Source organism: Euprymna scolopes, chromosome 38 (assembly GCF_053919585.1).
Source record: "Euprymna scolopes isolate OS-2025 chromosome 38, ASM5391958v1, whole genome shotgun sequence".
Lineage (NCBI taxonomy): Eukaryota > Metazoa > Mollusca > Cephalopoda > Sepiida > Sepiolidae > Euprymna > Euprymna scolopes.
Genome location: NC_136519.1, coordinates 82,264,548 through 82,277,556, shown reverse-complemented (window position 1 = coordinate 82,277,556; position 13,009 = coordinate 82,264,548). Strand labels below are relative to the sequence as shown.

Sequence of the window (13,009 nt, the reverse complement as noted above, 5' to 3'; positions counted from 1 at the left end):
TTATCTCACTGACTCATGTCCTTGAATGGTTTTTAACCATAAGTGGCAACTCAGTAATAAAGATCCGGTCTGTCTTTTAGCTATGCATCCCTCCCCCATTCTATGTTGACTCAACTACTAATGTCACTATGAACATTTAAAGAAAGAGTGACTCTCCAGCGGATTAACTCGTTCAAGTGGAAATCCGTCAGGACTCATTATTTTCCAAAGACTCTCACGATCAACAGAGTCGGATAGTGAAGACAATGAAACGTACAACCGCTACCTGCCGATACGACCAATATTGTTTAAAAATCTGTCAAAGTGAAAAAAAAATCTGGTCAGTGCATCCCTGACTTAAATGGAAGCAAAATTGTGTTTGAAAGCGATGCAGGATAACCAAAAAGATTTTCAATGCAACATCAGACATATTCCATTATAGTTGTCGCATGTACAGCAATCAACATTTTTGTAGAAAAGAAGAATTGCATTGCTCCAGTCTTGAGAGATTGTTTTCTGAGCAGCAAACGTAGCAGAATATTTCACATAACCATCTGATCAGGAGAGCACTTAAGTGATGAAAATGTAATAAAAAAAGAAAGAAAGTGTTCTAGATTTACTGAGCCAACAATTTTCACATATTCTTTCAACGTGACCATACCACCAAAGTCTACTGTTCTGCACACATTTTTTTATATACTGTCCAGATTTAATCTTCCTTTGAGGTCATCAGAAATAAGTGTCCTCAACATTCACATTGCACATTCATAATAGCATTCTCATTTCACCTGATGGACTTAACACCGCTAATTAGTAAGGGTAGAAGTTTCTACTCTACTCCATCCACGTTTAACTCTGGCTTATATCAAAGGAAAATATTTTTTCAGGATGAATAATCGTCAGCTTATCTATTTCATATGAACGTTCTAAATAGATAATTAGCTCTTTGAATGAAAAATATTTGACATAGTATTACGACATACAATTGCGAGAAATAGTTTAATAAGCATTGTAAACAAATGCAGTTTATCTGATACTTGAAAGTTTTTTGTTAAGGTTTGCAAACTCTAGACATACAAGCAAACCATATCTATTTGTTATTGAATTAAAAACAAAAAAAAAACTTACCATGAATAAATCGGAAAAGTACCATTATCTTATCTAAAAGCCTTTCCAATTCTTCTTCAGTGGCTTCCTGGAAACAAACAATACAAAATCCAATCACAATGACAAATTTCAATTACATTTTGATTGGAAAAAAAAAAAAAAAAAATAAAAGGTCCAAAATAATCAATCGTATTTGCATATTGATACACATTCTCAGATTGTAAAATCACGAGGGTCAATTTTTACATACAGAATCTAGTATTTTGAAATTTCCAAGTACAAAGTAATGGAAGCAGTCCAGGAATAGATCTGGTCTACTTTTACATCAACTTCAAGACACATTCGTTATTGTTTTGGGTTCTACCGTAACAACCTGTTAACTGATTTATTCACAATCAGGTTACGGTTAGATGTAACCTTAAATATCTCATCTATCAAATAGAATTTCTTATCTATGAAAAATATATTTTTTTAAATATACGTTAATAAACAAATTCATTTACAAATGATTTATTTTTAATTCTATAAATTGTAGTGGCATTCACCTATCGTGGGTTGAGCTAGCTCCAAAGGAGTACATTGCATTTTGCATCAACGCAATCTATCCTCGTCAACTGGCAACCGAGTTCTTGGAATACTTCAGCCGTTCTCGGTTCACGTGACAAACAAAAACACATGTGGACAGCAACTAACTCCATGTCTGTCCTCAATCCAAGTTTTCAGTTGGCTGCTTCTGTGCTTCTCCAGCTGATGGGTGGGATAGAGGTTATCAACTTGTAGATGAATACCTCCTCAGAGCATTGAAAAATGTGACTAAACTAGCAGCATCTCCTTTTAAGAAGTCTCTGTGATGCTGGTAACGCTTCATCTTGCATGGATGATGCAGTTTGGGATTTGATCGAAGAGACGGACATATAGGATAATGAGCCATGACGAATTTCAAACCTGTATGTAAAATCAGGAACAAACAATAGGAAGGGAACGAGTTGGCCAGGCACCGCCTACTTTCGGAAGAGAGAGAGACTTCTTAGCTCCAAGACAGGTTACTGAAAACAACTTATTGAGTGCTGAACAGTTCAATGGAATCATTTTATGTTAGATATGAAGAGTCTCAGTTCTCGGTAAGAAGGACACAGTTTCCGGTGAAGACAACATTTATAAGTCTGGGCTGCTGTAAAGAAAGACGAAGAAGGAAAACTCACTCCTCATAAATTCTTTAGTTTTTTACAGAAACAATCGCCTCAAAACTCCACTGATCTTTGCACTCAAGACCAACACCGCCTTGTAGTTCACTACACACCACCAGTCAAGTGGTCTCCCGCCGCCACCTTTATGCCAACGAACACCAACCAATTTACATACGGCCATGTTCACCTCTCACCAATCCTTGCAGCTACGAGGTCGCGTTTCCCATAAGACTGACTCATTGTAATGGCGGTGTTTTTTTTTTTTTTTTTTTTTCGGATCAATTATTGCCCTGCACGCCAAACAAAAACAAACTCTTACATTAAGAACTAAGGTTAGTCTCATTTTCAGGTCCACACAACCAAATCTACTTAATCTGGTAAGGACTTATTACTAGGGTTAGGACAACAGCATATTCTTTTCATTGTTTTGACACTCGAGTGTGTATCCGTTGATATCGTATCAGCTGTTATGTAGAGTGATGTGGATCTCGGTTGATTAACAGTGTTGGATATATACTTAAGAGTCAAAACAATGAAAAGAATATGCTGTTGTCATAGCCCTACTTATTACTCACAAACCCAGACAAAAATATGCAAACTGGTGTTTGCCAAGTTTGTGTTCTTTCTTCAATCTAATCAAACTACATAATTGACAAAAGAGTCGCAAAAAAGCAAAGAATTTCCCTTATAAAAAATGGAAGAATGTGCCAACAATATGCTAAGTATTTTCTGGATGAATAATTCACCCAAAACTAGAGATAAGGAAAGCTCTATAGATTGGCTGAGAAGAGGATTGCTCCATTATGATCAGGAAGAGATTATATAATGATGACCCAATTTTTTTTTTAAGATGAGTGGTCTCAGCAATGACAATAAATCCAGGTTCTTCCACACAGTAGAGTGCAGCCACCTTACATCCAATTGTAAGGTTCAGCTGGGGAACAGCTATTATACGATGCAACACAATGGAGTGTGTAAATATTTCCACTGGACGAGCTGTAAAAAGTTTAATATCGAATGTTGTAACAAATCCTGGGAAAATATGTTTACCAGAAAGAACAGTTGGAATTAAGTCATACACCATCCACAAAGACTATCCAATTCCTATAGCTATCTATCTAGAGAACTGAGCTATTAAACTTGAAATAGTGATAGAAGATAAGGAGGAGAAAGAAGCAACCTTAGTAGAAGGTAGTGTCCCCAATGATAATGGATTAAACAGAACTGACATGAAAAAGTTAATGAAATATCAAAGTAATTTATGTACGACATGAAAAGAAAATTAAATCTTGGGAAGATTTCTATTAACCTATAATTAGGATCAAATTCAAAAAACTACTTTGCAAATATACCTGATGAACCAAGTGCAAGAGAGATACAAAGAATTACACTTAAAGTAACAATTAGAAGCAAAAAATAATCTCAGTTGGAATGTTCAAGTTAGCAAGTGAATGTCTGGCATCTGGAAGGATGCCCCATCCCCAGCTAGAACAAAAGTAAAAGGATCCTTGACCGGGGTATGATGGAGTTTGCTGGCATGCAAGTTGGATGCTTAATTTAGTAATACACACGGACGAAAAAACGCTTTGGATAATCACAGATTTCAAGGTAGTTCTACTAAAATAGCCATATTTTTTAAACCAAAGCACTTCAAGTCTTCAAATTACTACTGTTTTGTTCGGAAATGAATATACTTTCAAATGAATTAATAAATATGAATGTACATTATATATTTTAAGAGTTTTAAGCAAATAAAGTGATAAAAATGTGAACGTCATAAAATAGCGTTTTCGGTAAGGTTTTGTAATGACCCCCCGTTTTCTAAAGGTCCGTACCGTGATTGTATGAAGAATTTCGTCATGAAATTTGGGAACCAATCAGTAGAGGTGTTAATCTTAATACTGTCAAGTGTCCGAAATATTTTTGACCATTTCTTTTTTTGTTGTGTTAAAAATAAGACTTTAATATGACTAGTATCGAACATTTTGAAAAAAAAATTCTTCGGACACCCAGTAGTAAGTAAATCAATCTTTTTACTATCTTTATCAATTAAAAGTATTATTTTATGTTGAGTAGGACCGCGGTAATTGATAATTTAAAAGGACCTACCCGAAAAAAAAATTGTTGCTATTTCTCGAATTTGGTCAAATGAAGTATTAGCAGCAGCAGCAGCTCCAGCCTGTAGAATCAGCCATAGCACAGCACAGTGTATAAACAACACGCGTTCTTTAATTTTTATTCAAGAACGAATTAAGAAAAACATGAAAATATGAATATAAATGTTCTTATATGTTTAATTAGAGCTATTTTGTTATCAGAATAACATTAGTTCAGAACTATTCGGTTTTCAGAATGTATAATAACAATCCCAACCAATTCGGCATTATGAATCTGTAGCAGTGTCAGAATCTTTGGGAAAATCGCCATTGCAAATTTGACACCCCTAAGACAAAACTGCGAATAAAATATAAAAAAATCGTAATTTCTGTTTTTAAAGTGGGTTTTTTATTTTATTTATGGAATATACTTCCAAAATAAACTATTAAAGTTGTTTCAAACATAATAAAAATATTATTTCTTATTTGTTAAAAAACCGTGTTGACAAAATATCCGCTCGCGGTGATTGAATACGCGGACATTCATTGAATCTGTTGCAATTTCTCACATTTCTCGTCAAATTTAAAAACATGGTTAAAAAAACAAAATAAACTTTTGTAGATTGCATGCACTTTTATTCTTTAAATTAGTTTTGAACAGCGAATTAAAACAATGTTTTACTGCGAACAGCCACAAATGTTTTTTTTTCAAAATCAAAATAAGTATCAAAATCTCGTTTATACATAGATTCGAAAAAGTTGTCAAAAAACAAATATATAACAAATAAATATTATCAAAGGCAAGATAAGTTACTTTTCTACCTAACTGGATAATTTTCTAGTGTTTTTATTTAATGTAACATGTTTATTCAGCTCAAAAAACGTACAGTGTTTACCGATGTATTGGAAAATTAAAAATGGCGCCCGGCCCGACTCTTTGACACGGTAAGTTTGAGAAAAGGAGTTAAAAATAAAAAAAACTATACAAAATACTGTTAAAAACTCACCGAATATATGTCAGCCTATGTCACATGTCACGGTAACATATATTGAGCGAGTTTCTAGTAGTATTTTGTCTACTTTTTTTATTTTTAACTCTTTTCCACAAACTTACCGTTTCAAGAGTCGGGCGCCATTTTAAATTTTCCAAAACATCGGTAAACACTGTTTTCAAGCTGAATAAACATGTTACATTAAATAAAAACACTAAAAAATTATCCAGTTATGTAGAAAAGTAACTTGCTTTTGATAACATTTATTTGTTATATATTTGTTTTTTGACAACTTTTTCGAATCTGTGTATAGTAATACAAACCCTCAAAATCTATATCAATATTCTTGAAATTTTAAAAGAAAACACATCAAACTACAATTAGGAAGCTTTTTATTTCGTTATTTTTTTTTTCTACTTATTAAGCGAAAGATATTTTTACAACCTGCTCCAGCGTAGTATAAACGGCCTATGGAATTAACACCTTCAACCTCGAAAATAGAAATCAACAAATTTATGGAATTTTCTTTGAAATTTCGCAACGCAGTTTCTTATTAAATTAAAACTAAATATAACATTTTCTGACTTATTTACCTGTCGAATACACACACACACATATATATATATATCTGTAAAATATTTATTTGAAATGGAAACGGCATTTTGCAGTTAGGACAACAAAACAAAAATGAAGTAACGGTTCGTATTCCTAAAACACTCTTTAACCCTAACAATAACACTAAGTTCGAGTGGCAAGCCCCCCCCCAATAAAATACCTTTGTAAGCTACATACAAGTATCTAAAACAAACAAACAAACAAAAAATAGATCCTTCCTTAAAGAAAAATACACATGAAAATAAATTGGTTAACTGCCCTAAAATGCTAGAATGGCCAGGAAATGGTGAATTATTTTACATTAAATTTTTGTGAAACTAACCGCTCCCCCCTCTAATATTGTTTTTGTTAGCTTTGTCTCTGTCAAGTTTTCAGTATGTTCACACATAATTTTCCTTAGCCCCTACAATTAATTCAAAGTCCGAATGGCAACCCTCCCCATATTCTCATTGCATAGAAACCCTCTTAAAACTACACATAATCATCTTAAAAAAAAAAAACAAAAAAAAAACAGTTAACTGCCCTAAGATGCTAGAATGACCTATATTAGGAAATTATTTTACATTCAATTCTAAAATAATTTGTTTATCTTTCATTAAAGTTTTTCATGGCATTTTATACATAATTTCCTAAAAAGGTAGAATCACATTTTGGAGGGGTGGTCAGAAGGAGTTGAGTGGGGTTAAACAGAAGGTGTTAATCTACAATAATACCAAAGAAATATTGCAATATATTCATTTTTAAATTGTCTTATGTTTAGATTTAAGTTTTTTGTACATAAAGCACATTACAATTTAACTTTGAGTTCTCCAACTTCTTTTCTGTTTATGGATACATGGCATTTTTAAGGAATTGCTGCATATTTATGCACATTTACTGCAGATTATTTGGAAACCATAAACTTTGGGAGATTTTCAGTTGCATATTCTGATTCCTTGTACAAAAATACACTTATATGGTAAATTTCATTTCTTAGTCTTGTGTTTTAACAAAGATATGACATTTTTACTGAAAAAGTAGTGTAAAAAATGTGACGAAACGCATATGGTCTTAAAGAGGGAAAAATATCCAAACGTGTGAGGCACAAAAATAGCCATAACTTCCTTAATTTTAATCAGATTTTAAAAATTTAAAAAGATTCTTTCTTAGCTCATCAAGCTCTTTCTATGCATACCAATATTGAAATATTTCAAGCTATTTCAATTTTTTCATGTGTATTGCTACTTAATTCTGACTTCAATCTGTCAATTCGTTTAAATTTATCAAAGTTTGCTATTTAAATTTTGAGTTCAATCCCTGCTTGATAGAGGCCAGTGCAGATCACATTGTTATATCTGTTGCATTTGCATATTGGTATTAGTCTGACTTGCAAGCCGACTAGGACTGCATGTTGCATTCCCAAATGGTCAACCATCTTGATATATGTTAGCATTATAGAAGCAGTCTTGGACGAGTTGAAAAACACGTCTGACAGTATACGTTATTCTATCTCCAGTTGCGAACAAATCCAGTTATTTTCAGTAATAAACATTTCAAAACAAAACTATAAAGAAATATCTAATGCCAATATTATAATGCTCATTTGAAACAAATGCTATTATTTGGATTATTCGGACGATTGTTTTTATCTTAACCCTACCAGACCTGAGCTACTGAACCTAATTTGCCCATGTGTCTGGACAAAATTGTGAAAGAAATTTAAATGCATTAGTAATTTTTTGCCGCTAGCATTCAGCCTTCGTATGCCAGTTCGTCGAACAGGTGGAGCCCTCCTTGACGCACAGGCCCATTTGCATTATCACTTTCTCCATCATTGATATATTCATCATCACTAGCGTTACTCGATTCAGACAATTACTATTGATCAAATTGGCCTTTGTTTGAATCAGAATTTGTCGCTTTTTCCAACACTTGTTGCACCGTGAAACTCCTTGGTTTCGCTCTTTTACCTGTTCAAGTGCTTGGTTCATCATTAGCTCGCTTCATGGCTACTTTAGTCTACAAAACAACTCACAACTCCACCAAAACAAATGGAGGCCATTTGCAGAATGTTAGGCTTCGTTAAATTGATGCTAAGCAGTGATTGGGTAGTTCCCTGACAACACAAAAACATGTAAGTTAGAAAAATACTGGTTTAGTGGTAACTTGGTATATAGCATTTTCGGAAATTACCGGTAGGATTAAGCGTTATTTTCATGTTTCAGCTGATATAACTGCTAATCTTTTTCAAGTGTTGTTCTTGTTGAACTCATGAAAACACAATGAGAACAATATTCTGAAGAATCTAAATACGAATAATCAATCCTCATATGAAAAATTCAAAAACTCAACAAATGAGTCATACGTGAATAATTTTCCAAACACTCTAATGCTAGAAAAAGAACAATTCCTTAGTTTTTTTAGATTGTCATAAGATTTCCTTTAGTACACAATTTGATCAACTAAAAATAAATTTGTTTTATAAATTCAGATTTTCCTGTAAAAATTGGATATTTTCTAAAAAAAAAATAATAAAAGTTGAGTCGTTACTACATAATAAAACAAATTTTTGGGGGAAATAGAGAATCACTACAGTCTATTTAAGAAATGGGAATACAATTTTTTTTCATTTATCCATAGTATTTTTATATCAAAACACTAAGTTTAATTCAATGATAAAATAAAAGATTTTTCAAATTCACTAGAAAGAAACCTTACAAAACAAGAGTATAATTCATTTGCATATTTTATTTTTAACAATGTTTAATAAAGTTATATCGTATATGATACATTCATATATATATATACATATAAATAAAAACACACAATATTTTTTTATATTAATGCTATTAAAGTAATTTAATGAAGAAAATTAAAATAACTTCCGCTTATTTTTCTGGTTACATTTTCACACTTGTACATTTACACAAAACAAACTGATTAAAATAATAAATTTTTAAATAAACTCTGCAAAAAACAAAAGTTTTGTTAATACATATATTTTTAAAACTATATTTCTTATTGTTGCTGTTGTTGATAGTGAGATATATTTAACATTGCCATGAAAACAAATTCATTTTTTTCTTAAAATCTTTATTAGGTTTTTTCTGTCTTTAATAAAAGGTGAAAAGCACAAAGTTTCAGTTTTCATGTTATACAAAAATCCCTTTACTTTGAAATATTGAAAACACCAAAATAAAATAACCTTTTAGTAATTTTTTTTTTCTTAATCAAGAAACTGTAACTATGATCATACACAGTAAATTTCACCAACATTGGAATGGATCAAATAACACCATGACAATCATATTTTTTTTCCTCCAAATTACCAAAATGTTACAATTATTTCTTGGATGTTTTGTATGCGTATATATATATATATATATATATATACGTATATTATTTCAGATATATTTTAGATTTGATTTATAGTTATTTAATAATTATGATTCTCTGAATTTCAATTTTTTCTTAAGCTTAAGCCTCAAATTTTAGACATTTTCTAGAATCTAAACCATGTAATAGATTTTCATCAAAATTGAAATAAGGATTCTAGTTATAAGGTTTAGTATCATATTTTGATTTTAATCACTGTATGAGGACATAAAATGTATGCAAAACTGTTCTTTTGAATAAAATGTACCCATGTTGAGACGTTTATTTTTCTCATATGTAAAGCAACTGATATCACTAGTGCAACAATTGAAGAGAAATTACAATCTTTTACTTACCTTATTGCCTGCTCGAAGTTTATAGTCAACATATTTTGCTACAAAAATTGAAAAAGAAAAACATTTTTAGTCTACATTACAAAAAAAACAAAAAAAAAAAAAACATCCAAATTATGTTTATCGTGACCAAACATGTTGAAACCAACAAAAGAACATCCATTTTTGTTAGAAGTGCTGAGTCACAAACAGGGCACAACACTATTTTTTCAATTCATCACTTCAAAAAATATTTTTTTATTTATTTACATCAATATTATTTTAACACAATATCAACCCGACAGGTTTAATTCTGTTAAATATCACATCTGTCAGTTCTTTTTAACATCTGATTCTATCTTTAGTTGTTCTCTCTTATGGATTAAAATTTTTTAAACAAAATATTAAAAATTTGTATTATTTGGACGACAACTCTCATCTTGTTACTTTCATAATGTTTCGTCTGATGGAAGCTCCTTCGATCTTCAGGTGCATTTTTTTTTAACTTGGGAATCTATGCTGAGACCTATACAGAATTTTGAATGCTTTATTAAATCCATGATGGTACGACGGTTTTTTTTGTTCCATCTGCCAAAACTGGCTAGAAGAATTAATTATTAAATTCAAACTCCAGAAGCGTGGCACGTGGATTGCTAGCCAACACATTTATCTGGATTAATGTGGTGGTTCATTAGAATTATCAAGTTCAAAAAAAGACGCGCTTGAAACAAGTCAGATGTTCCATCAGCTAAAATGTTGTGAAAGGTACCACCAAAATGAGAATAGTAGTCCAAATTATCTAATATATTAATACGATAGCGAATGTGTATTATTTATTTTGTGTGTCACACTTACATCCGAGTGACTGTTGTTTAATTATGGACTTCCATTTTTTGTAATAAATAGTTTTATCAAGAATTCTTCTGGTTTCAATTTCGATTATAGCTAAAGGAACTCGAGTTATATGTATGTATATATTTTGTTCATAAGTTCTGGTTTGTTGATGCACCCAAGTCATATGGATATATTTTTTTTATTTTTTGAAATAGCAACTTTATAATATATAAAAATCGATAGAACATTAACTCTATAATAATATATATAAAATCTGCAAGAATTAAAATATCATATTTAAGCGTATTTTACAACCGAGCTATGCAGGGTGACCCTGCTAGCTTAGATAAACACTTTTGCAGTTTTAACAAAAGAGCTACAATAATATCAGAGCGCCTCCATTTACACTGAACATTTATAGAATGCCAGCATCAATATATTACATTTGAATGAGTCCTGTGTGAAATTTCCACAGATTTCGGTAGTACAAATATAAATAAAATATAATGAAATTCTCATCAATTTCAACTTGTAATATCTCATTCATTTTTGGGTTATTTTGATAAAATTTTTATGTAAACGATTTTCTTTTCTTCATAAATGTACAATTCTTTTTCTGGTGTCATTAACATTTTTTTCTAACCTATTTCAAGTATGGTTACATTTTTTGTGCAAAAAAATGTCTGTGTTATTCAAATTTGGTATTGCATACCTCTTGAAACCTTTATCGAATCAAATACTCAAGACATCTTTTCACCATTATTAAATTGTTTCCATTGGTTTTCACTTGCATCCAAATCGGACTTTATTTTTTATTGATTGACTTTTAAAAGAAAAATCTACTTTAATCTTTAATATATATATATATATATTACTTTTAAATATTATTATATTATTATATTATATTATTTAAATATTACTTTTAAAAGAAAAATCTACCTTAATCTTTAACAAACTATGAATCATTATGAACATTCAATGTGTTAACTGTTGAAATAAAACTTATGAATTAAATTGCGCTTCCGTGTCATATTTGCATGTTTTTTGTGTATGTGAGGGGGGGGGGAACAATTTTTACCCAATGATTAAGCTTATTTGATCTAATAATTACTGTTTTCATTATGATTAATTTTCATATTTACCACAAGAGGGCATTAGATTTGAAAAGAACTTCAACTACATTTTTACTTATACACTGTGAAAATTGGCTTCTGGAGCAATAACACACAAGAAATTTTGAACGGTCATAATTTGGTAGCTGCATTAGCAAAATAAATATAGTATTGCTCTTTATTCTTTCGTAAAAATTTATGTGCCCATACTGAAAGTTTTTAAGTAAAATAAAAACAATTTTAGTATAGGATACTTAACATAACCCAATAATACAGTAATAAATAAAGTTAATTGCTAATATTTCTTTGCAATTAGGAAAATCTCGTTTAATTTAGCAAAATAAAAACTTTGTTGCTCCTTCTGATTTTTATTTTATAACTGCCTCCATTCTGTCAGTTGAACCATACAGTAGCCTGTTAATATGGATATAGCTTGTAAAGAATTCCCTCTCTATTAGAAAACAAGAATAAAGAAAAATCTGACAGAAAGAGAATATTGTGTTCGAGAAATCACGTAAATTGATCCAGAAGTTTTATTTTTAAATAAAGAATCAAATTTTATGGCTGAGAAAACAGCCTTAAAAAAAAAAAAAAAAGCAATAGCTCAACATAATTCAAACTTGCAAGATTTTTGTTGTAATGTCTACCAATTACCATTAATCGCTTAAAAATTATTGCATTTATAAAACTAAAACCACTTTAATCAAATTACATGATTTTTTGGAACGTCATGATATTTTCGTTTTATCATGGGTACATATAACATACAGATTTTTCATTTGTTTTTTTTTTTAATTTAGGGGGAATTCTTGACACACACTCATGAGTCAATAAAGTTGTTAATATTTGAATTAAATTAATAACCTGCACTGTCATTCACTCGCATCTCATTAGATTATAATAAATAAAATATCTTCACAAATTCCAAACATTTAAAGTAAAAAAGTATTCGCACCTATCAATTCGGCTGGCTTGTTTTGTCGTTGATTTATGAAGTGTTCGAAGCTTTCTTTCATGGCACTCACAAATCGCTCTGATTTTTGAAAGCACACAGCAATTATATTGTCAATCTTATCTTTGAAATCTGTCAAGAAAAATATATAAAAATTAAACATTGAAAAAAACAAAACAAAAAGAAACAACAAGAACACATGTAAACATTTCAATAATTATTAACAAAAGATCCTTTCCCAACCTAACAGCAGACAGGTTTCCATCCTTTATAAAAAACTCTGATAAACCCAGTTTTGATTCTATGCCATCCAAGCAAAAAAATTCTTATCGATAAAAAGACATTATACACCTGGACCATGTTCAATGATTGGCATCCAGGATGGTGACAAAACTTTCATTCTTACACAAAGCAACTCCAAAGATTAAATTTGTTTTCGTTTGAGCAAC

The 13,009-nt window shown here is 30.8% G+C and overlaps 1 protein-coding gene across 1 annotated transcript in view; it reads right to left on the bottom strand.

Annotated features, from left to right (window-relative positions):
- Window positions 1-13,009, bottom strand: part of LOC145263225 (cullin-4A-like) — a 164,940-nt gene that overhangs the window by 24,603 nt on the left and 127,328 nt on the right. The window contains exons 11-13 of the mRNA XM_080120310.1: window positions 12,564-12,692; window positions 9,687-9,724; window positions 1,108-1,174 (exon numbers count right to left, since the gene is read on the bottom strand). Of these exons, the coding sequence (XP_079976436.1) occupies window positions 1,108-1,174; window positions 9,687-9,724; window positions 12,564-12,692 (234 nt within the window). The remainder of the gene's footprint in view (window positions 1-1,107; window positions 1,175-9,686; window positions 9,725-12,563; window positions 12,693-13,009) is intronic.